This window comes from Calliopsis andreniformis, unplaced genomic scaffold (assembly GCF_051401765.1).
Source record: "Calliopsis andreniformis isolate RMS-2024a unplaced genomic scaffold, iyCalAndr_principal scaffold0048, whole genome shotgun sequence".
NCBI lineage: Eukaryota > Metazoa > Arthropoda > Insecta > Hymenoptera > Andrenidae > Calliopsis > Calliopsis andreniformis.
Genome location: NW_027480457.1, coordinates 3,970,920 through 3,997,246, shown reverse-complemented (window position 1 = coordinate 3,997,246; position 26,327 = coordinate 3,970,920). Strand labels below are relative to the sequence as shown.

The 26,327-nt window shown below is 38.9% G+C and overlaps 2 protein-coding genes across 3 annotated transcripts in view; both read right to left on the bottom strand.

Annotated features, from left to right (window-relative positions):
- Positions 1–26,327, bottom strand: part of Dpp10 (Dipeptidyl peptidase 10) — a 289,344-nt gene that overhangs the window by 60,507 nt on the left and 202,510 nt on the right. For both annotated transcript variants that reach the window (XM_076391730.1, XM_076391731.1), the window contains exons 8-10: positions 25,883–26,003; positions 25,570–25,805; positions 1,327–1,628 (exon numbers count right to left, since the gene is read on the bottom strand). In XM_076391730.1, the coding sequence (XP_076247845.1) occupies positions 1,327–1,628; positions 25,570–25,805; positions 25,883–26,003 (659 nt within the window). The remainder of the gene's footprint in view (positions 1–1,326; positions 1,629–25,569; positions 25,806–25,882; positions 26,004–26,327) is intronic.
- Positions 13,361–14,791, bottom strand: LOC143187514 (uncharacterized). Its single transcript, XM_076391732.1, has 2 exons — positions 14,627–14,791; positions 13,361–14,063 (listed from the first exon to the last, which is right to left on the bottom strand). The coding sequence occupies exon 2, from the start codon at positions 13,998–14,000 to the stop codon at positions 13,632–13,634; it is 369 nt and encodes a 122-aa protein (XP_076247847.1). The 5' UTR covers positions 14,001–14,063; positions 14,627–14,791; the 3' UTR covers positions 13,361–13,631.

The following is a 26,327-nucleotide window of genomic DNA, read 5'->3' as shown; positions in this document are numbered from 1 at the left end:
CGTAACACTAACCTCATTGGCCCGCACGTGCCGAGTAATTTCGCGGCCAATCCATCACAGCGACAGACCGATAACGATCGATGATTGGCTGGAACCACCCTCTGGCTCCCCTCGGGGCTCCTCTCACGGTCATGATCTCGAGACGCAGGGCCTTTAAGCCTTCGGGTTTTTCCGCTGCCATCTGCTCGCAATGCAGCGCCTATGAGTACGCCCTTACACCTACTCTTTGGGGACTTTTTCGCCGAAACGCTGAGCGAAAGAGTCCACCTCATGCGACGTGGGTTGGGCACCTTGACTTGGCGCATTTCCTGCAACCGTGATACAGCTCTCCGATTGGCGTTCTCTCGTAATTCTACACGATGGACAATGATAGCCTCTTCCTTATGCTCGAGGTATCGCCTCACTCCTCGGGCTGAGTGATCCTGGAACGGCAGGTACTAGAGCCGCTCCCCAATCCAAAATCCCGTCGTGAGATATTCCTTGCTAGCTCTGTTGCTAGATACCCAGCGGTCTTCTACCACTGACTTCATCGCTGTTGCTGAGGTACTGTTGATGCTTGAATTTCGTATGTAAAAATAGATGTTAGCTTCGTATTATATCCCTGATGATGTACACTAAAGACCGTTCCTGCTCCAGGAAAGGTTCGGCTTTGTGAGATGCACTGATGCCACATCACAGCACTGAATAGGCGGTCAGTCTTAGTTTCCGAGATATGTATGTGCATCTTGAAGTTGGAGTATGTTTTCCATTTTTTGAATGGAAATCGTGTAGTTCAGTTGTTTAATTGATCAAACAAGCTATAACCTCTAATCTACAATAGCGTTGAATTCTATGTCAGGCTTCGGAATTAAATGCTCTTTTCGGCCGATTTTCGAAGGCGACGCCTCCTTTCTCCCTCGCACGTCACTTCTCTCTGCGGCGGCCCTAGTGCTCGGAAGGCCCCAGGCGCGTGCCACAAGAATCGCGCGTCAGGGGATACCACTGACAAAACAAAAACGCATCAACAATAGTACCTCATGGGTGATGTGGAAATCTATTGATATAAGTGTCGTCGCCCAAATGCGCCACGCACGATTTTTGTGGCACGCGCCTGAGCCCTTTTGAGCACTAGGGCCGCCGCGGAGAGAAGTGACGTGCGAGGGAGAAAGGAGGCGTCTCCTTCGAAAATCGGCCGAAAAGAGCAGTTAATTCCGAAGCCTGTTCTATGTTAATTCAATGTATAGTTTTGTATTTTGATATGTTTGCAATATGTTTAGATTAAATACTAATGCGTTATAGAAACAAGGCATTTGGTTATTAAATTCTAATGCATACTTTTATACTTACTTGGTGGAGTATTTACTTTTGATTTTTCTGATTTCATGAATTTCTCTTTCAAATGTAGATCGTTCGTTGTAGATGTACTTTCAGTTTGCATTTCGTAATGATCATTTATATAATTATTGTCTGACCAACTGTTGGAATGACGAGAAAGTGTCGTTCGATGGTCACTTTGAGTTTCTTCTGATATTTCTGTGCAAGTAATACAAACAGCTGGCTGTAAAGATGAGCCAACATGCGGTGGAAGCGAACTTACATAATACAGATGTCTCTGACCTGGACGCATTGGTGGAATGCCTATAAAGTATCTATGTAAAAATAAATAAATTAGCTCCAAAACGGAACGTCAATGCGGGGTGGGTGGAAAATTGTTGTACAATCGGACACGAGCTAATTCTACATAAAAAAGGAAAGCAGAAAATGTGGTATACAATTTCTTCATCCGAGACTTTGTTGTTGAGAAAATCGAATTTAAAGTTTGTTCAACCACGCAATACGATTTACTTATCGTGTATTCCATTACCGGTTGTCTCTGCCATGCTAGTGATTTGTAAACAATGATAATGATAGCATACTATAGGAAATATCCAGACAGTTCAATGTCTGACAGAAGTCATAGTTTATCCGGCTGTGTTACAGTTCTTTTTGTTTCATTTGTTGCAAATTATTAAGTTATGACAAAGTATTCTAACCGCGGGTATGTTGACATATTACTGACTTTGGGAGCTTGTGGAGGTAACGCTTCTGCTGCAAGTGGATACTACGAAGAAAAATTTACTAATGACCGACATCCAGATAGGAAAGTCATACAGAGAACGGAGCAAACGACAGCTGAGACTGCTTCATTTGTGTCATGTCATGAAGAATGTGGTCGTAGTCGACGATTCTATAATAGCTTTGAAGAAAGTATCCTATCATTGTGAATATTTATAAACACTAGCACGGAGAGAGACACCCGGTAGTAGAATACACGACAAGTAAATTATATTGCGGAATTGAGCAGACTTCAAATTTGATTTTCTCGGCAACAAAGCTTCAGATGAAAAACATTGAGTACCAAATTTTGTCCTTATTTTTTTTATGTATAATTTCGCCGTGGCTGTTTGAACTACGATTTTCCACCCACCCTGTATAACATGATATACTATACAATATAATTTAAAATATTTCCTTGAATTATCAGTAAATCGTTTATAAAAATGTAAAGTTAGGAATAAGCAAATACAGTTAGATTTCGTGAAACGTATTCAAACTATTTCCAATTTTACGTTTGTATACAGGGTGTAACAAGGGGCAGCATAGTACCCCAATTTGATCACAAGTATCTTATGGCATAATGTCCGATCTACCTTCCTTTTGCAATAATAATGCTTTCCAGCTAACATGTCTATACAATAAATTACTAATTTTGTAATTTTGTAATTTTGCAAGTGCCTTCTGGAGGAGATATAGAAAAAAAATCTTAATACACTTTGTTGTATCTCTTACTCATTAATTTTTAGAAAGCCTTGAACATTGGAAATGTCCATGGGAAAGGAACGCAGATAACTCGCACAGATGAAGTGTAGATCTAAAGATTGCCGACAGTCAACTGTTCAAGATGACCCAGTAATCGAGAAAGTAGAGACCGTTTACAGAAATATCATTAAGGGGGCAGACTCCTTGTGTTTTGAGCTGTGTGCGTGCGCTCACACAAGCAAAGAAATTCATACACATATACGCGATGAGCGAGAGAGACAATCGGTTTCGCAAATTATACTTTACGTCTCAACACTTGCATAAATGAATTTTTCGCGGGTGCAGAACCTACGGGTAGACTTCACTACAGGGTGATCTGGTCCGTTTAAACTCCAATAAACACGATACGTTGAGAAAACTATAAAATTACAAACTGTAAGCATGAAACAGACACTGTTGTAAACTAGCAAGATGGCTGCCGAAGTGACATTTTTGCAAATATCTCACGATTTAATGGTTTTTTCACTCATAGCACACCAGACCACCTTCCTTGAATTAGCACAATATCGTGGAAATGCGACTTTCCTCAATTTAACACTTCTTGAAGGCGTAAAGTGTAATAATCGTTGTGCACCCGTTTTGACAGAAAAATAGTTCAACGATTTTCCGTTAGAAGCGTTGATGGTATATCTCAATCAATTTGGTCAATTACCATCAGCATCGATGAAAATACAAATCAGTCGGTAAATGTAATCTAGAATTTGACAACTGAATGGCGTATTCATCGAATACACGAATAGAGATGCAAGAAAGGCCTAGTTGCCAAAACGTAGTGAGTTTGGTTACGCTGTCGCCACATGTATGTATGTACATATTACAATTCTGCCCATCAGAAAAACTCGAACGAATCCAGCTCCAGACGAGATTTTGATTCTTACTAATAAGGGAACATCGCGAGGTGAAAATCTCCGATTTTGATGGAACTTTGCAGGATTGTAGAATAGCCGAAAATATTCGACACGTATTTCTTTTTATTGGTTCCAGTCCATGTAAAGGGTGTGAAAACCACCCCCAAAGTTGGGGGCGGAAAACATATTTCGTTTAATATCTCCAAAACTAGTGCGTGTAGCAAAATGGTATACATGGGGCGATTGTGTATCTTTGAACGACGAATCCACCTATGTAAACAGTTTTTAAAAATATCAATTTACTAAAAAAATATATTAATAAATAGTATATTGTCGTTGTTTTCACTGATTACATGCTGATCGATTGTTTTGCAAATTTATATGCACATACTATGAATCAAAACACAAAAGACGGCTACAATAGTATTTTGAATTTTTGCCTTATAAACAAAATAATAGCATTCCTAGTTAGACTAGATTTTGTGCGAAATTGGGCCCTGAAACGAGTGGTTTTACAAAAAACATATACCCTTATAATGTTTTTGTTATTATATTATGATACATGTTGTTTATTGTTCACTAAATGTATAAATAATAACATTGCTAATGAATACTTGCAACGTCTTGTACTCGTTGCAAACAGTACGAGAAGTTCAGTGTTAGTGATTCTTGCATCGATGAAAATGTGGCAAGTAAAGGTGGTTTACAAATCATTATTCTTCAATAGTTATTATTTACTATAAACAAACAATTGGAATTGTTCCGTAAGTTATAGTTTAATCCATTAATTTTAGTTGAGTGAGAATTAAGCATTCCCTCATAATCTGCAGGTGCCGGGTTCGAATCTCATGTTAGCTTTTAACTTTTTTGTTTTCAATGTCTATTTTAAATAATTCTAATTAAGGGAGTGGGGCCGTTATAACAATATATTTATTTTTAAATAAAAAATAATAAACATAACAATTTCGTTTCTTTACTTCTAAATTTATTTCTTAAAGGGTTAAAAAATACGAATGAATGAATGAATGAATGAATAGCATGAATTTAATGAATTATTTATTTGATATATATAAGTTTTACGATTTCACACATTAGTATATATATACAGGGTGTCCCAAAACTATGGGACAAGCCGAGACATGCATATTCTTCATGCAAATAGAAATCGAAAAGTCCTGTACCGTTTTGCAATCTGGAGCTTCATCTTCGAGATATCGGTGATTGAAATTCAGGTATTGGACTTCCGGGGCGCGCTGTTCAAATCCCAGTCAGCCGAACGTGTGACCACACACACGCGAGTTCGAACGCGAGAAGCACGCGTCGGTGAACATACACACGCGTATACTGCTGATGTTACAGATGTTAATGCACTTCCATGGTATGAACTGAACAGTTACTTAACTTTTTCACTAATTGTAAGTCATAATAAATGTTCCAAGAGCAAAGGCAGCTCATTTTGTAAAAACTCCAAGTACGTCCTGGCTGGCTGTAGAAGTGTGAAGAACCAATATCCTGCTGTTTTACCGAAATCGCTGTATCTGGCTGCCGACTGTACACGCGCCTATTGTCCCTCGGCAGTGGACAGGGGTAACATAAGAATCTGGTCACCACGTGTACTAGCCGCCGACGCGCCGGAGTAACGTACAGATTAAAAAAAAATAGCTTATTGTTCAGAACGAAGACGTCTGAACTCTTAAAAGGTGTCCTTTTGGGGTGCTTTTCCAAATGAAGCAAGCTGATATTTTCCAGACACTCCTTGAGAAGAAATAACTGCATGTCGTGAGACAAGTGGGTCTTTACCTCGCTCGTACCCTTCTTAGATTCTATGAACCAAGACACTTGGCACCGTCGTAAATTTTCCACACAAACAGCTAATACTTTCTATGCTGTATTTTTACCATTTCTCTGCCTGCTCTTTTCAAGTTTCTCAACCAATCTTCGTTCATTTTCCAGCTTTCTTAAGTGTTAAAGGAACCAATAATGTTCTTTCGAGGTATCCCCTTGACTTGATCTGTTAACATGCGGATTCTAACAGTTAGAATCATTCTTTGAGCGAAACCGAGAGCATCGTAAAAAGATTTCTGAGGACAGACATTATTGGTGTCCAACTAACTATTAGCTTAGTTATTATCTAGTTTTTACCCTTAATTATTGTTTAGACTTTAGTTTAAATTAGTGTGTGGATTTTAGTGTGTCATTGTGTAGGTTTTAGTGCGTTATTTTCTAAGTTGTAGTGTACTAAGATTAGTGTTTTGAACTTACGTCGAATTAAAAACTCGAACGTTAAACAATGTTCTCCAACGAAGAGTACTACGATATGATGCTTGCATTAGGTGAATTATGACTTACAATTAGTGAAAAAGTTAAGTAACTGTTCAGTTCATACCATGGAAGTGCATTAACATCTGTAACATCAGCAGTATACGCGTGTGTATGTTCACCGACGCGTGCTTCTCGCGTTCGAACTCGCGTGTGTGTGGTCACACGTTCGGCTGACTGGGATTTGAACAGCGCGCCCCGGAAGTCCAATACCTGAATTTCAATCACCGATATCTCGAAGATGAAGCTCCAGATTGCAAAACGGTACAGGACTTTTCGATTTCTATTTGCATGAAGAATATGCATGTCTCGGCTTGTCCCATAGTTTTGGGACACCCTGTATATGCCCATAATTATGAAAGTGGTCTAAATCGTATATTTCTTATTTTGAGATACTGAAAGGATTACATTTAAATAAACTAGAAAATATTTCTATATTATGTAACATTGTAATTTAGAATTTTATTAGTCTTGATTAATGAAAATTTATTATGAATGCGAAATTTTGTGTGAATCTCATACGAAAATGTTTTTAAAGTTTGAATTGACTTAGACCACTTTCATATTTATGAGCTCATATGTATTGTTTCATTCGTGATACTCTTTCTTTCTCGCTCGCACCGTCCTTTTTTATATTCCGTATGACGCAAAATATCGGCTCAAGGCGTATTCGGTAGAGATTTACAGATGGATAAAATTGTAATTGATTTGGCAACAGCGTGACAGAACTTTCCTACGATGTGATTTGGCAATTATACCTTCGCACTTCTCATTTGTAATTCAACAAGATAACGCTAGATGCCATATTATCAAATGTCTCATGTATAAATTATATGTTTTCACTAATGCCCGTTTCTTCGCAACAGCGCTTCGATCGATTTGGAGTAGGCCCCGAAGGAGTCTGCCCCCTTAACCGTTTGCGTATCAGAGTGTAAGGGAAAGTAAGGCACAAATCGAAAGAAGTACTCGGAAACGTGCTAACCAAAACAAAAACTCTGTATTTCACCAAAGGGAGCGCGACACAAGGTACTACCGGTTCGACTGTCGTGCTATGAATGAATGTTATCGTCCCTCTAGAATCGGCCAATGCCTTCCGGGGACCGCTCCAGGTACCGCCATAAGCAAATTCGCGTTCCCCACTCTGCATATGTCCTGTGTTGTTTTACAAGATGATTTTGAAAAAACATGATCGAAAAGCGCCAAGGAGCGCGATCACGTTCCTTCGATTACGTATCGAAAAAAGTCGAAAGGCACAACTGTGCTCCTTTGATTACGCGTCAAAAAGAAGCCGAAGAGCGCGATCGCGCTCATATACAATACATATAATAAAAAGTTACGAATGAAAATATATGTATACTATTAATTTATAATAGGTAACAACAAAATCCAAATTGGGTGACTGATAGCGATGCGACGTACATGCGTCTGAAAGGCTGAACGGGTTTCGACAAATTGTGAATAGGCCGTCAGTTGTTTCTATCGGCCAAATGCGCCGGCTTTTTTTCGACACAAAATCTGAAGAGCGCGGAAGTAGCTCGTGATACGCAAACGGTTAAAAAACTTGTATCTATTAGGGTCTTAACCTTAACACGTGTTAAGGGCCTTCTGAAATAAACACATCCTTCTGAAGCAACCGAATTCTCTAGATCAGCGCTATCCAGCGTAGAGCTGCTCACCCATCTGCTTCCCCTTCCAATCGTTCTGTTGTCCCACTAACACATACGTCGCTCCTAATGTTTGATCTTTCTTATAAATAGAGACACTAATGTATTACGTCAGCCTTCATAATGCCGTGTGGTTTTCCACGCGACAGGAACGAGAGCGGAAGCGCCCACAGGGCTCTCAAGCGCTCGCTTGGACACTACTGTTTTAGGTCAATGAACTCTTTCTATGCGTCTGTTTCACAGATATGCACGAGTTTTTCTTTGTTTGAAAATGTAGTCCTAACTTTAAAACATTATTGCTGCAAATCGAAAACAAATTCGATACTATGTCGTCGGATATTTTGTGATTTAATTGATAAACCCTACCACCCTTTAAAATATTGAAACGTTTACTTGATACACCCCGTACAAACATTGTAAGTTTTGAATAGTTCTAAAGATCCGAATATAGGAAGCATCAAAATAGTTGGAAATTAGAATAAGAATCAAACGCATCGATTTCTTACGTGGTCCAGAAGAAAAGAATACTGTTCCGTCGAGGAACAAGAATAGGGACAATCGTAACGGTCCTTCCTCCGCTCGACGAAGCAATCGTTTGTTTTATTGTTGCCAGATGCGAAAGTCAGAGTCCATTCGAATCTGTCTTTAGATTTCAATAGCTAAGGGTCCCGCATCTGGCGACTAGTATAAAACAATTTCGAACTTTCGTCGAGCGGCGGAAAACAAGTCATAAAACATCTGCGAGACACTCGTGCGGACTCGCCTTGCTAATCCGGAGTCCCGTTATTCCTCCTCAACCATGGCCTTCGACCGAGGAGGAAGCAGGCTTCCTCCACCACCGTCACCGGGCCACGAGGCCTTCCGTCACCACCGTCGCGGGACCAAGGAAGTGGGGGTGCTGTCCGCCCTTCCAAGGTGACTGAGGAGGATGCTGCTGCCCAGATCAATGGCCAATCGATTTAACTGGTCAATGCCCGAAACCGACTTGACACCCCTACACACGTATCTCGGAGGGGATGAAACCGGAGGAGGAGGCGGACTCCGGATGCAAACAGAGTCGTGTCTAAAAAGTCGAAGTCGTGATCTCAAAATCGTAATCGAAGAGTCGTCATCAAAAGAGCATCGAAGAGTCTCATAGTCGTAATCTCACAGTCGTCTAAACATCTACGGTCGTCTAACTAATTACTCAAATTTAATTAGGCGAGTAATCTCCGAATCGCGAACACGGCTTACAACCGTGAAGATTTACATCAATTCGCGACGCGACAAATACCGTTTCGTAATATGACAATAAAATTGTGAAGAGATCATGAAATTATTTATACAAATTATATAATGCGTTGTCGGTAAATTGGAATGTGTAAAATATGCAGGTTTAATTGGTTGTAGAAGAATCTCCGTGTGACCTTTCCGGATATCGAATATAGAGTAAGGTTGCCAAATACCCCCCCCCCCCCCCCCCCCCCCCGGCAAATACAGTACTAAAAAATGAAAAACATGTCATCCATTACCACGACACATCGTAGAACGTAGACAAAAAAAGCAGCAGAAAGTTTGAACTTTCTTCTTAAAGATGCATTGTTTACTTTAGCAATTTCATTAACATTTCGGTAGATCTTTTCGAAAATGTGCTTAGAAATGCTACAATTTCCATTTTTTCTGTAACTCGTTGTATCTCGACAACGGCTGATCGCAATATCCTGATCTTCAACTCATTTTAAAGCAGAGGGTCTGCCGACTTAATTAAGCTCCGAATGAACCTGCTGTAACCATTTTTTCCTTATGTCCTTTATGTTTAAAGTTCCGCTCTGACTTCAGCGGTTGTCTGACTACCTCAAACCCACTACCGCCGGCATTAGCGTCACCCAAGGCATACCACGTGGAGTCGCGCGTGTGTATGGGTGTGTGCGTGTATGTGAGTATGTACGCCCGGCGACAAAATCGGTTTCCCTCAGAAAATGGCAATGTCGAAAGCCAAGCTCCCTAATGTCTGAGCATCACTGGCGGGATTCGTAGCTTACGCGAGATAGGTGCACAAGCTTTTATTTATTTGGCTGAAATAGAATTTTGCTAGGCTAAACATTATACGTAAAAGCGATTTCGTTCACTGGGTAGCAATATAAAAATATGATGGACTTTCGATTCTTGATTTGGTTGTGATATAGTTAATATGCATCGTGGGTAGGTGAACGCACGTGTGTGACGTCGGTGGGTGGGGGATACGTGAAACAAGATAACTCGCCTGAACGAAAGGACGGCGCGGCAAATTAACGCGTTAGCCTCATTTTATGCAAAGCGCTAAATTTAACCATAAAGGACATAAGGAAAAAATTGTCACAACAGGTTCATTCAGAGCTCAATCAAATTGGCAGACCCTTTGCTTTAAAATGAGCTTAAGATCAGGATGCTGCAATCAGCCGTTGTTGAGATACAATGAGTTAAAGAAAAAATGTAGCAGTGCGCAAAAGTAGGATTTCACGCTTTCAAACGACTTTTTGATATTATCAATTCGACCATTTTTATCAAAGTTATATCTATTTGAACTTGACCCTATTTTTCAGCCTTGTAGAGGTGATCCCTTAATTCCTTTGCTGAGTGTATTATCGAATCCTAGCATCGATGGTAGCAATGCATAGTCAATCGTCATAATGTCGGTGAATGTATGCCGTCAACGGAACTCAGTGTCGATGAAATCGTGTCAACGAAACATAGTCGGTGAAATAATCGTCGATGATTTCAAGGTACGCCATGTTTTAGGAGATGTATTTCCAATTTCACTTCGGAGCGAAATAACACTAATTATGAGTCACTTTTTAATATAATTACAATATAAACCTATATATGGCAAAACAACATTGTCATTTCGGGATGTGAGAACAAAGACAATACATTACATACATCTGAATAAAAGGTATGACAAAATCACTTATCCTAGACACTGAAATCGTTCTAGGAATATAATTCTTTACGACAGTGCACTGTATGTATAACAAACAGAATGTTGTAATATACGTACATGCAGGGTGTCCCAAACTTGAGAGACACCTCGGAACATGCAAATTTCTCATGCCAAAAAATGGAAAAATCCTTTGCTGTTTTGTAATTTGAAGCTTCGTTTCCAAGATATTAGTAATTAAAAATCAGGGGGCCGACTTTCGGGGTACGTAGTTTCAAATTGAACCAATGAAGCGTGGGACAACGCACACACACACAAGGTACTTGTTAATACAGATTCATACAAATTGAAAAGCTGACCATGTTAGTTCAAACGTATCTAAATGTTCGTATAGACTTTCAGAATATTCCGCGTATCAAAATAACACGCTGCTTTCATATTAACTTTTTTACACTCAGCCTTTTTGTAATAAGACTAAATTTTATTTCACTTGTTTTATTGAAACAGTTTTTTTATTTTGAACACCTTTAACACACAGTTTACAATAAATGTTCAAAAATATCTCCGTTCATCTGTATGCATTTTTCTATTCTTCTTATTGTAGAATTTAATACATTTTGACACGGATGCTCTTTTTATCTCATTGAATGCACCTATCACCCTCTGACATAATATTTCTTCAGTGTCTATTTCGGGCCAGTAAACTTTTTGTTTAACGTACCTGCAAAGAAAAAAATTTAAAAAGGTATGATCGGCAGATCGCAGCTGTCAGGTTACCGGACCCGATCGTCCCATCCAACGACCCTCATAATTCCCGTTTAAAAATTGTCTTATACATTGTGCAAAATAGGTTGGAGTTCCATCTTGTTGAGATATTATACTACTCTGCATATTTGATGGAACTTTTTTCAATAGCAGTGGCAGGTCGTTCTACAAGAAATGCAGATATGTCACAGCTGTCAAGTTACCATGTAGAAAGAACGCTCCTAAAATCCTGGAAAAGATGCTTTCGTCAGTTCAGAGAATTTTATTTAAAATTTCTGCATCTTCTTCTTATTGACGAAGTAGCCACTGACAGAACTCCAAGAGGGGAGTGCTTGAACGCGATGCATGTGATATGAAACAGATCGCAGTAGATCGAGGTACTCCCATGATTTTCTCGATATTATGTACACTTGTCATCGGATATTCCTCCACTTAATCAAGCACTCGTTCTTCGTTCTCAGCAGACCTATTGCTCCTCGTTCTTCCTCTCGTGGTGTTGTTAGGACTGGAATAGTATGAAACTCTATGCGAACATTTAGATACGTTTGAGCTAACGCAGTCAGCTCTCCAATTTGTATGAAAAATTGCCTCGTGTGTGTGCGTGCGAGCGTACGTTGTCCCGTGTTTCACTGATTTAATTTTAAACTGCGTGCCTCGGAAGTCGGATCTCTGATTTTTAATTGCTGATATCTCAGAAACGAAGCTTCAAATTGCAAAACGGCAAGGGACTTTTCCATTTCTTTTGGCATGAGGAACTTGCATGTTCCGGGATACATTTCAATTTTGGGACACTCTGTATATTGAAATTAACGAAAGTATATGTTTCTTCTGTCTGATTACTTGAATCATATTAGAATAGATTTGTAGGATTATCACCAGGCGGCAGCACTCAGTACGATAGATGGATTGGAAGCCAGAATTAGGCACGGGAGCGATATGTGACACCTTTACCCTGTGTATGCATGTTCGTATAAGATCAGAAATTCGTCACTAATTAGTAGGCAAATCGGCACGAACAAAACCACGAAAAGTGTGTGAAATACCCCTTTTGACCGTATGCCGTTTGACGTGTTAGCTTACCAGCAACGCACAGTACAAATTGAGTAAATGTCAAAGTAGGTGGAATGACTCTACACAATCTCAACACTTCTGACTTACTCTTGTTTTAGTTTATTTTATTTTGAAAACCCAAATCTAAAATACGTCTTTTATTTGTATCGTATTTTAATTGTTCGAGCATTTTTGTAAACAAGTTCTTTCGAATCTTATATGTTTTCAAAACAGATTTAGTTGAAAATAAAGAAAGTAATTACGCAGAATAGGATACATCGCTTTAATTTTGATGACCTTGAAAGAGTTGGTTAAAATTAACATTCTGAACAGTTGTTTTCTATACATATTATGACGTTGAGTCCCTCACAGGAGAGTCCATCCAGACACTTCGGTTATTTCAGGCAAAGCAGAAATGGATATAGGAAATATCAAAGCGCTTAATTTGAATACTGTTAACCTGATGTAATAAGTTTATAAGTATAAAGTTTAAAGAATCGTCCTGCAATTTGTTTTATTGCATTCATTTCGTTTCCGGGCTCATTTCGTTCTCCTCTTCCTGCGTCGCCAACTGTGTTGTATGTGCCACGTGCTCTGTCAGCAAAATCTAACACTAATTAAAATATTTTAAAGCGTTTTATATAAAATCTGTTAATTTTATTTAAATCAAAATAAATTTATTTAACGAGTGTATACATAGTCATATCTTTACTATTAATCTTTTTTATAAATGTATTTTGCTTCTGTTAATATGTAATCTAAATATTAAATATCTTTTATGATTTTGTTAATTAAATTTGACAGTCTTTATTATGAGAAAACGAAATAGTTTTGAATTTTTGACAAAAGAAATTAACAAAATTCAAATCTATTTACTCTATTTTAGAATTATAAGTACGAAAATATTTGTATTTAAGTACCTTCGTATTCTTAGTTAAGAATAAAAGAGGATAATAATATGCAAAATTGTATTACTAAAACCAATGAAACTAATAAAATCAATTATAACTGTAATTGCTTGACAATTGCATAGAGCAATTATAATTATAATTATCATTGTAATCATCCTTCATTCATGTTAGGTGTGACGTAGCACCAGTACCAGTCACAAAACCGAATCCTTCCTGGGGCAAGAGGGCCCTTCAGGGTACGCACCATCGGGAGTCTAACGCGTTACTAACATCTAGTTTACGCCCAAGTGATTTCGGTTATCTCAGCGACCTAGATGCGAGCATTGGCAGGAGACAGGGATTAGACAACAGCGGAGCCATCAGAGCGGTCTCTTGTGGCGGATGTTTGGAATCGGGGAGCGGCCAGGGTACCAGCCGCTCCAGAGTCACTCTGCTCGGCGAGTGAAGCGACGTCTAAACTGGCAGGCTGTCGTAACCCATCGAGTCGACTCAGGGAGGACGCACGATGAGAGGCCTGCACCACGGATGTACGAGGACGTACTGATGGATGAAAACCAGCCGACGCGCGCGAGGTTGGCCACGTTGCCCGTTTTCCGGGAAGAAGTCCTCCACAGAGAGGCGTACGGATGCTGCTACGGGAGCCATCTCGTAGGCAGACGATGACAGCGAACCCCGGAAGTACAGCGTCCAATACTGCGCCTCGGATCATCGCCGCAAGAAGAGTTCCAGGGGGAATCAATAGGGCCCTGCCAATTACCAGTGGTTATTCAACCTGCAACGATAATTATTGGTTGCAAGGCCGCGCGACAAGAGCGAGCCAATCGGAGCACAGTGGGAGAAGCGTCGCGTGCTGAGATCCTGTCGCACTGCCGCACGCACTGGCACGCAGCGATGTCGGCCTTCTTCTTGTATAGGACGTCGACTGCGTTGCAGATGGTAAGTCTTCCCCCACTGTTCTCCCCGGTTGACTCGAAATACCCCGGTTCGAACGCGAGATTTTGAGAGGGCCAGCTCCTGGCGAACGGTTGTCGCGTGCGGTGATACTTTCGGCCTATTGGTTTCGAGTCATCGCAACCGTAGCCGCGCCGACGGATATCTTATGCGTGTCGAAACGTGTGTTTCAGCCTTGTTGCCGACCGTGAACCACTGTAACGCTATCGTCTTAGTGAGCAACGTGTATCTCTCCGCGACCGCATGCAGCAGGCCATCGCGTGTAATCGTCTCACCAAAAGCCTGTACGTTTTTCGCTAAAATACAGCTTACTTTCTACCAAAAAACCGTGTTTTAACTGGCGTTCTCGCCGTAAGAAGCCAAGATCTCAGACACGTTTCTCACCGTGCGCCTGAAAGAACCTCGCCCCTCTCCGCGCTAGGATCTAATCTGGGCTGCGATTTGGAAAACTGGAGACGTGTTCCACGCCGGTATCGCAAGATACCTGGTGCCCGCGGTAAAAATCATGGCGTGGGACGCGTAGTAGCCGGATCATGCACGGTCGTCCTAGCCCGAATACGGCTCTGCGGGATGATCACGTCGCAGAGGGAACTACAATTATAATTTCAAATTTAATGTAATTACGGGAAGCTGTTATATGTATAATCTTCAGAACTGAGCTTAGAATATAATTAGTAATTAGATTAAATGTTGCAAAACTGTAACATGAACATTTATAATAAATTGAAATAGTTTGAATTAAGGGGGTGGGATCAGATATCGTAGGGAACTGACATTATCGACAAAATTAGAGCAAAGTATAGGTTTACGGGAGCCAACATTTCGTACTGACATTAGAAGATTTTGAGCTGGAAAAGGATTCATTCGAAAAAATAAAATTCAAGGAAGCTCAGCCTGGTCGTGATTTAATGAGATTCTGTTGATATTTAGTAATACTGTGATAGAAAAAGCAACAATCTTACGTCTGTAACGAACACTTATGTATTCAAGGGCCTAGGATCAGATATGTCAGGGCGGTGACATTACCGACAAAATTAGGCAAAAACAGAGGTTTACGCGCTGACACTTTACGTCCTTATATTGAAGGATTTTAAGATGCAAAAGGACTCATTCGATAGAGGAAGCTTCAATCTAGCCCGCGCTGGTCATTATTTAATCAGATTTTGTTGACGTTCAGTAATATGAGTGTTCAAAGTAAAGCAAAAATCGACAAATTCAGAGCTATGAAATCTAAGCATTTTTAGCTAATTTAGAGATTGTTCTGAGCGAAATCATGAACAGCGCAGGCTAGATTGAACCTTCGTCTATCGAATGAGCCCTTTTCCAGCTCAAAACCTTCCAATATAAGGACGTAAAGCGTCAGCGCGATTTGGCAGTGCTTTTTGCCAGGTTAAAGATAAAACAGAGTAAAAAACTGACAAGTTTAGTTCCGCTTGAATACACCAGGCAGCGCCTAATCAGGAGGTCCGTGCTGCCCTGAGTTGGCACGCGAGTTTCGAGAATTTGACGCACTACTACACATGTAACTATACGAGCTGCGTATTTCGTTCATGTTCCACAAGAAGTGACATTGTAAGGTTCGAACAGAAAGTGGGCTCGGCGGTTCGGACAGCTTCGGCCGGCTTCGGAAAGATTCGGAGAGAAGCTTGGAAACGCTTAGGCCCAAGTAACCGGCAAGCGCAACAGGGCACACGCAGCCTTTTTGATATTATAGATATTTTCACGTTTCGACTCGGAAGGAGATTCTTCGGTGAGATCTTCCAAAATTTTTACGAAATTTTGAAGGATGAGTTTAAAGATCAAACGATGACATTCTCTGTGTATTTTGTATGAAAAATTAAATTAAAACAAGTTTATGTACAAGCTGATACAATCCAGAAAGAGCGATTCTACATGCAATAATAAACTAAAAATAAAGAATATAAATTGTTTATAATATTTATATGTTCTTAGGTCTGGGTTAGGTCTGGATATATACAAAATAAAAGGAGACATTGCTAAAAATACATTAATTTAATATATTTACTTTTTAATTATAATAATTTATAATTAAATTTTCCCCGCCGTTCCCGCCTCTTCCCCCGAGGCCAGGACCGCGGTTGCTGCTGCGACCCCGACTGCGGCTTCTTCCGTACTTCCACCTGCGGATTTTCTATTTAAAGTCCCGAAATTACAATATGAAAAATAGACACATGTTATTCACAAAGTTTACTTCGTTCTTGAACAAAAAATGAATAGATAAATTACTTAGCGCTTTAGCATAAGATCACGTATGATCTACGTACCTTTTGTCGTCATGCCTCCTCTAAAGCTTGCACCGATTCCGGAGTCGGCGTTTGTGTCGGCGTCGGCGTCAGCATCGGCGCTAGCTTTAGAGGAGGCATGACGACAAAACGTACGTAGATCATAGGCGATCTTATGCTAAAGCGCTAAGTAATTTATCTATTCATTTTTTGTGCAAGAACGAAGTAAATTTCGTGAATAACATGTGTTTATTTTTCATATTACAGTTCTGGGAGTTTAAAAAGAAAGTCCGTAAATGGAAGTACGGAAGAAGCCGCGGTCGGGGTCACAGCGGCAACCGTGATTCTGATGATTATAAATATATTAAATTAATGTATTTTTAGCAACGATTCCTCTTATTTTGTATATACCCAGAGCTAACCCTGACCTAACCCAGACCAAATCGGAAGGAAAACCGAATTGGAAATAATTCGCTACATACACAAAGAAATAACTAAAATTCGTTTACTCTTATTGTTTGTAGGTAAATTAATAGGAAATCATCATGAACTTGTTTTAATTGTTTTTAAAGGCTGGTATCACGAACGTAAAATCTGTAAAACGTGTAAGTATATCATCTTTTACATTCAAGTTATATAAATTCGAAAAGTAATTTTTATTAAACTGATTTACTTTTGCAGATCAAATTAGAGTTTACACTCGAAATATTTCGGGAGTGATTCGTGCCGCTCAATGCCGCTTGCGAGTGACTTGCACCAAACCATAATAGCGTTTTAGAAACACGAGAGTAAGATATGACATTTGCCTTCTCGCTCGTCTTTCCGAAGCTATCCGAAGTGATCCGAAGGGCCGAATTCACGTACATACGGCTCGCATAGTAGTGTGTATAGTGGAGGGGGAATCATAGTGTGGCTTCATCTCGCATTCATTAAGCAGCCATATGTCTGTGGATAATTTTATTTCTGTAAAGAAAACTGTAACGGCAGATACCGACCAAGAAATCTCGTAAAGTCACGTGACTACCCTAGGCCCTTAACGTGCAGAGAACAAGAGACAAAATTAAAATATACGGGACAGATTTTTGAGAGCGTTACATTGCATGGTCTGGAGTGAACTGAACTTCGCTCTACACTCAGGCCAATCAAGCATCACCTGACGTAACCATCAACGCAATGGTTGAGCACGTGCTCGATAGTTTAAGAATCGTTATTTCTCACATACTGTTATAAAGTTTTAGTAATAATATTATAAAATAGTGCAAAAAATGACCATTCACAGCCGTGGAATCCAAACATTAATATATAATTCAGAGAGTGTCCTGAACGAGATCATGATTATATTGTGCTCCATTGAACTTTCTTCTTCCGAATGAACCCTGTTTTAGCTCAAAATCTTCTCCTACAAGGACGAAAAGAGAGCTCCTGTAAACCCATGTCTCAGCATTGCTTTTGACAGGGTCATCATTAAAACAGAGTAAAAGATGTGACAAGTTTGGTTAGGATTGTGCAGACGAGGCAGCGCCTAATTAGAAGAACTACCGATGTTAAATCGGAACCTGTGATATCCAAATTGGTGATGCGAGTTACTGAAAATTTCCTCTCCATTACATACACTACTGAATCAGCTGCGTATATGTGAGCTCAGCGGTTCGGACCCCTTCGGACAGCTTAGAAAATTCAAAAGAGAAGGCGTGAATCTTGCTCATTCGCTCTTGAAACTAAAACGTTGTCAAAATCACGGACAAGCGCCACGAGCCATGCGCGATCTTTTTAATTGTCCAAATATTTTCTCTTTCTAATTTACAATTAGAAGGAGACTCTTTGGTACAATCCTCAGAGAATTCAATAAAATTTTGAGGAATGAATCCAGAAGTTAGACGATGAAATTTTATGGAATATTTCGTGTAAATACATATTTCTTAGTAACAATTCAAATAAATCCATGCAAAGACTGTATCAAGACGCGTGATACAACCGAGAAGATATACATCAAATAATAACATTAGCATCACTAATTCTTTTACATGTGTGTATAAAGTTTTTTGTAAGTAAAATACGTTTAAATTGAGAAAATTTGACAAATTTTTATTGTAACTGTCAATATGATGATGTGCAATTATGCATGAAATATAATATCGATCAAATGGCCAGCCAAACTCTTTTTGCATGCAACCATTCTTTTTTCCAGTTTTCTGATAACATCTTTGCACAATGGCTGCATAATCTCTTCAATAACTCGTCGGATATTATCTTTGAGTTTGTAGCGACTAGCTGTACGCACAGCGCAATTTCTGGTATGCAAACCGCTAACGCAGTTTATGACTCGCGTGACTGCGAAGCTATTTATGACGAGGTTTAATATTCCTATTAAACATTTTTTAAGTGTAGCATATTGTAGAGTTTTCGTCAAGAGTTCTCAATAGGAATTTGTGACCGTCATAAATTAGAGGCTTTTAAAGGACGCTCAGAGCGGGTGTATTGTGTCACCGAGTGGGTGCCAGATAAGTAGGTTTAGAACGAAACCCTGTTCGTAATTAAAATGCATAAGGGTTGTCTGGCCTCACCGACTGTCTCGTCGCACGTAAGAAAATAGGAACCGAAAAAAGAAGCCCTATTGTGGGGGTGACGTGGCAGGACGACCAGAAAGTCGTGGATCACCGAAGCAATAACTTGTAGCGTTCGAGTAAAGACCGCGCAACCTTCAGAGTAAATAAACACCACTTGTGATTAAATCTGTACACGTTCATGAACTCTATCCTTCCAGTTCATTTGTGATTTGTGGATTGTTGCTATACACTCGTCTTTTAACATAGCCACAAAGAAAAAAAATCAGAGGTAGTATATTGTATGACCGTGGCGGACAACTGACATCACCCTTTTGAAATAGAACTCTACCACTGAACTTTGGTCGCAATAAAGTTATTGTTTCTTTGGTTATATGACATATGGATCTATCTTGTTGGAACCACATATTGTCTATATTCATACCGACTAATTTTGATCACAAAAAGGTCTTTATCCTAGAACGGTAGTGTTCGGCATTAACCGTAACCACTTCACTATCAAAGAAGTAAGGACCAATTATGCCACCAGTGTTCATGAATCTTTCTCGGATTTGCAGTACCGCAAATGCGGCAATTATGTGTACCGAAATATTCCCGAATTTTGCGAAACTTACTTTTCACAGAACATACATTTCTGTAATTAGTTTTAACAATATGAACACGTTGTACTACTGTGTATCGTTCCATCGCTAAAATTGTAATGACCTACAGAGGAGAGATGCCACAACAATCGCAGGAAATGTATGACCATATGATGAATACAGCACGAAAACGTTCGATAACTTTAGTTGAAAGACGAATTTTTGAATTGAATATTCCCGAAAACAAAATATACTATAAAAAAACTATATGCTTTACTTTCAGTCTGTTTTTATATATTGAATCACTCTCTTCCCAGTTGTATCACACGCCTTCCAATATCCTATGTTGAGAAGTATCCTCAATATAAGCGGTTCGGAAGTTGCGGAAAATAGTTTCATACTAACTGACACATGCCAATTTCGATACTTAGTATGGAAAGAACTTCCTTTTCTCTAATATTTAAATTGCATATAGGTCTTTTACAAACATTGTAATTTTTCAGACCAATTTTCATTCATAAAAACATAGAGAGTGTTTCTATATAGCACAGGATAAGCTTAATTGGCTCTCCATGCGTGGTCTCCATCAATCGGAGTATCAGTTATCAGGAGTCTCAGTTATCCAGCTATTTACTAACAACAACCGTTTGTACAAGCGGTTGAACGTATGTGTGAACACGCATGGGTCTGAGGTTTTCCTTCGATTTCTATAGGATTTCTGTCTCAGTTACTTATTCACCTATTACCAGGGACGGTATTTGGCCCCGAAACCGAAATTCATTTGGATCTTGGTATAACTTTTCAAATAGACCATATTTAATTCGGTCTTTCTTTATGACACTGTTTTAAAAACTTTATTTACTCGTTTTACAAAGTGGTTTCATTTTAAAAACCGAAACGCTTTTCGGGTTTTTAATTGGTCTTTTAAAAGATAATCAAATTATGTTTTAATTTTATAAATGTCCTCGAAATAGATGTTATTTAGTCCTGAAATCGAAATTCCTTTTGTGTCCGGGAATATACCTCTTTTAATATTGATTTAAATAAAAAGTATTGACAAAATACAGTTTTTACATACCGGGTGTAACATATATACGTTTCAATATTCTATAGGATGGTGAGATACCTCAATTAGATCACAAAGTGTCCTATAACATAGTGTCCAATTTGCTTTTGTTTTTCGGTAATAACAACTTAAAGTTAGTACTATGTTCTGAAATGAAGAGTAATATGTGCATTTCGGTGAAACAAACAGATTAAAAGAGTTCATTGACCTAGAGAATTCAGTTGCTTGAGAAGGTTGTGTTTAATGTGCTTAATGCAGGCAGAAATAGCACTGAATATTCATTTTGGTTCTAACTTACTGACTTAATATCGTGAACCATATTTCATCCGTACCTAGTCTGAAATTTCATAGGACGTATTTTGACTTGTCCTCTGGATTGGAAAGAACAGGCAGCTTTACTGTTATTCAACGATACCCTCGTATTGTGTTTCAATATTCGAGAATGAGAGAATCATGGTGCCTAGATGTATGAAGTGAACAGATAATTGATTTGAAGGTGGACATATTAGGTCTTTCTATTTTATAGTGAGTGTTTTGAGTTGACCTGTGGATTGTGTTACGTACGGAGAATATTTTCCGTTACTCTCCAAAATATGCGAGTCTGTTCCTGTTAAAAGAAAATACCCTAGCACTTTCGTTTTTCGTTATCTTAATGGGTGCGCGACTCCAAGCAGCTGGATAGCAACCACGACGCTGTACCAAACGTGAGAAATTTCCATATAAGAAAATTTAAGAAAATCTTCTTATATGGAAATTTCTAACGAATCCCCACCCATTCTTCGGTCTATATAAACCCCGAGATTTTAGCCCAAACGGGTTCAGAACAGTATCGTCACGTTGACAGTCAGGTTCGTCAGAGTTGGTGATGAGAGAATCATGACGTGTGAATGTGTAAAATGAACAGACAATATATGTGAAGGTGGACATATTAACCCTATCTATCTCGTAGTGAGTGTTTTTAGTTGGCGTATAGATAATGGATCGCAACGAATAGACAAGATTATTGTTGCTCAATGATATTCATCAATTTTAATTGAATTTTGGATCGTGTAGCCTGGTTAAGTGTCATCAAATTTTCGATGAGTTGTTCGACGATGAGTAACCTCTTCCCTCTTTTACGTCAGGGTGATACTGCTGTTCGAGTAACCACTGCTCGAGGCCTCCGCGCGTGTTCATTTCTGGTGCTTTCCAGCAGATTTTTAAACGCTTATAACAAACAGACAAGCCTCAAATGCGAAATCGTTGTTCTAGATTTTCGTCGTATTTTGGTCTCTAGAATCACTTTTTAAATTTATCCCGTGCTGTTCAGAAGCACCCTTCCATTATTGCGGTAACGAAATCAAAGTATCAGCTTTGACACCCAGGAGGATAGAAGCGAATTGGTTTCGGAAAGCAATTGAAACTGAGCTTACTATATGTGTACACTCAAATTTATTAGTTTTACCTACCGATAGCGATTGTTGCAGAAAAGAACAGCAAATTAAAGTACGATTCACGTTTACAATTTTACGGCAATGGGGGAAGATAACGTGTGATGAAGGTGACAGTGAATTGAATTTTCATTCAACATTCTTTCGTAGAGAATATCAGTGGTGGCCCACTGTTTAAGAAACTGCTGGAAAAAGCATCTAAAGTTTGTAAAAAATGACAGTAAAAAAGACGGTTGAGATAACATTCCGTTTCAAAGTGGAATGTAACGAAGACAGCGTTATATCTTTAGTTCATATTTCTTTTTCACTGGATCCGAGATACAAGATAGAACATGAGTCTTTACACGTACGGGATAAAATTCGTACATAAGTAAGGAAATCAGTTGAAGCTCTGCCACAAGAAACATAAAGTCTAAATCAATAAATGAATCGTCCCAGAAAACTACCTTACATTTCTTATATGACAACCAACGTGAGAATAATTTTGATTTAAATCTGACATTTGGAATTTATTAAGTAAACCCACAATTAAGATATTATTTATGTCCGTACAAATAGTCAAAATCACGGGTAATTAAATACCCAACAATTGTGAAACTCGCAGTTACATATTTAGCAATACCAGCAACTTCAGATACCTCTGAGAGAAGTTTCTTTAGTACTGTAGGATGTGAGCGCTGATGTGAGTGCGAGTAAATGAGTGTGTGTGCGTGTGCGAACGCTGGATGTATGAGTGTTGTGTTTGTATACGCTGCGACACTAGGTATAATCGTCGACGCGTAACAAGCGGTTACGCATAGAACTTGAAAAGGACACCGAGAATATGCGAGAACGTTCGATAGGAAGATTCGGAGACAAAAGGACGCACCCGCGGCGCGCGGGGTCAGAGTTACGCGAGTCACGCGACGAGCACAGAAAAAGATACGATCACGACGTTACGATTACGACTACGGCTTTGGTTCACGGATAACGAGACGGATTTCGGCATTAACGGTGCCGCTTGTCCTGGTTTTTCTAGTCGCGTACGCATATTTTCTGCATATTTTCTGTCGCGTGCTCGTCCCTATTTGTAAATTTTGTTAATCGTCCTAATAAAGAATAGATCCAAGCAATTCTATTCCTACAGTACTGAATATATTGTCACATATACTGTCAAAGAAGAAGCGCAATACAAAATGCACATGTAATACAAATACACGTATGATATAGAAATACACGGGTACTCGTGTATTAAGAATTACACGGTGCAACATTCAGAGTGATTAATGACGCGTACACATATGTATTCAAATTCAGGTGAAATATGGATCTCTACCTAGCGGTGACTTGACATAAAATTGACTCCGTGTCGCTAGTAGTGACGGGACATCAATTTGACGTATCTTTAGATGGAGGTAAATTCTACTTATATTAAGACACTATTATTTCTTATTCTCTAGATATTTTTATTATATTTATAACATTTCATAAACAAAATGTACTTTTTGTTAATACAATTACAATAATGAATTTTATTTCGATACACATAACAATAATGCAGCAATGCATTTTAATACAAGATTAATAATTGGTAAGATAGAAATTAATTCAACATTTTGTACATCAAAAAACAATAGAAATTAATAATTGGCAGAATGGAAATTAATTAAGAAGAAAACATAAACATTTACAGTACTCATGCGGAGTCAGTTTGACCTCAAGATATCATTAATTGAATCGAAGTCTGACATCAAGTCACCACTCTTGATACGGATTCACTTTGACATCAAGTTACCACTATTTATATGGTGTCAATTTGACATACGTCACAACTCTAAGGTTGAGTTGCATTTAGGATACCAATGACTGGTATATGTAGCCGCCGAGCAGTAACAAGAAAGCATTTTATTTGAGATTAAACGATTCTTGAGAGCGCTCGAGGGATCGCGAGAAATAAAACTTAACCTTGTAGAACAATAAATTCTTATGTTTAACTTTCAGTTCTTATTTCTATAATTAAACCAGGCACAGACACTAAGCAGGACTTTCTTAAACTAAACTACATCCTTTTCGGAGGCGCAAACCGGTTAGTTAAATCTGAGCTCAAGTAACAAGGCGAGAGAAGGAAATCTAAACGCGAGCACGCGCGGAGGTCCGTTTCGCTTGAACGATGTTGCCAGAAGAAGAAGTCGATTTCCGGGAATCGGTCTAGATCCTTCGCCTGGGGGTACGTGACCGTCGTCACGTGCATATGCTAATAAGTGCGAGAAGTCGCGCTTCGTGGAAAGAAAGGAGCGCTCCCGGCGAGACAATGCCTTGTCACCCTGTAAGACAATTACGATGCCTCCCGTGTGGGGTGTAACCTGCGCACACAAGCGCGCACCAGCGCATGGGAAATTAACTTTAGAGGTTGGCAGCCATGCGCCATGTGAATTGGCGTCCTGCGACACGAGCACGGGCAGAAAGAGAAAACACCAAACACTCACTTCCGTTCCGACTGCAGTCGCGAACACGTCCGATAAAAACATGTATTCCGTTAGTTATGTATAGTTGTTTTATGAAGTTAAATGTATTGTTTCACATTAATTTGTATTGTTTCACATGAGCACTTGTATAAACATTATATGTAGAACCCTATACCCACAGGATTAGCCACACCGCGCTGTCTTGTTAAATGTCAGTCTTTCTCCCTGTGTCCGCGCGACTTAATTGGCCGCTCGGCGCGCGGCCAATCCGGAACACATTCATTTCGAAAAATGGGCATGTAGTACATTAAGGACCTCCTTATCAGTTAATTACTAAATTAATTAATTAATTCAGTCTGGGTTTAGTTTGGTTTAGAGTATGGGTTGTAATATTAAAGTAATATTGGGTGTAATATTAAAAATTATAAACTACTAAAGTAATTAAGTTGATTTTGACTTTCGATCAAACTCACTATGAGATTTGATACATTCACTGAAAAGTAAGTATTAATTTATCATGATATACAGGGTAAACGAAATAACTTGACCATCTCGAATATTTCGCTTATATTTGGTTATAGGAAAAAATTACACAGGAAAAGGTTGCTTGATTTGGAGGGGCACATATTATGGTATGCAAAAAGTTTGTCTCAATATCATATTTTTTTAGATTTCAAGGTTACCGCAATTTTTTTAAATGGAAAGACATATTTTTATCATCGTTGCATGATAGCTCAGGTTAACACCAATCCAAACCTGATCTAAAATTAATTTACATATTACAACTATGACACATAGTATCAGAGATACTTGTACATGTATGTCTGATACTATGATTGAACAATATGTTTCGAAGTCATCAAAATCGGCGAGCTATACCATATTCTGCATATTTACTGTAAATAAATGCACAGAAAAATCTTTTTTATATCATTAATTACAATGCCTTTAAGCAAACTAGTATATTAATCTACTGAATATATGAACATAAAGACTTACATAGTATTGTTTATCTGATCCCATGCTACTATTTGAGTAACTTCGAATTTTCCATGTGTAAGTGGGACAACTAGTTTCTTAGCAACATTCACCCAAACAATGTGTTTGTAATAACCTGCTACTCCATCCTTAACTGGACTTATAACAATGTAACTACTGCCATTTGCTGAAAAGATAGGTGATTCTGAAGGAGTATCAACCCAGCCGGGGTCATCAGCTATTATTCTCTGAATTTCCTACAAATAATGGAAAAGCAAATAAAAGTAAATTTACGAATTTAAAAATATAAGATAAGTAAAAAATTTAAATATACCTGACAGTGCCACATTGGACTTTTGCAAATGGTCACAACAGAAATGTTTTGAATCCGAGTTAACCATGTTATGCACACCTCTGTCAGGGATATCCATGAAGCCGTTGTAAAGTAATGTTCTCTGGTGATAAACACAAATAAAAATTGTATAACTACCATTCTATTAGTTGTACGAAGGTGGGATTTCCAATACGCACCCTACGTTGCGGCCAACCCCTGTGTCCGCCGTACACATCGTAAAAGCTATATTCATAATGAAAGCTATTGTTTGCATTTGAACGCTCCGTAAGACACGTATAAAAAATCCCATTTTGAGGTGGTTTATGGAATTGATTGTATTTCCTACATGATTAATGACATTGAATAGTCGTTGAATAATTTCGCAACGTCTATCTCTAGAGCATTTTATTTAAATAGTGTTGCTTACGAAAGGAAGCATATTTCA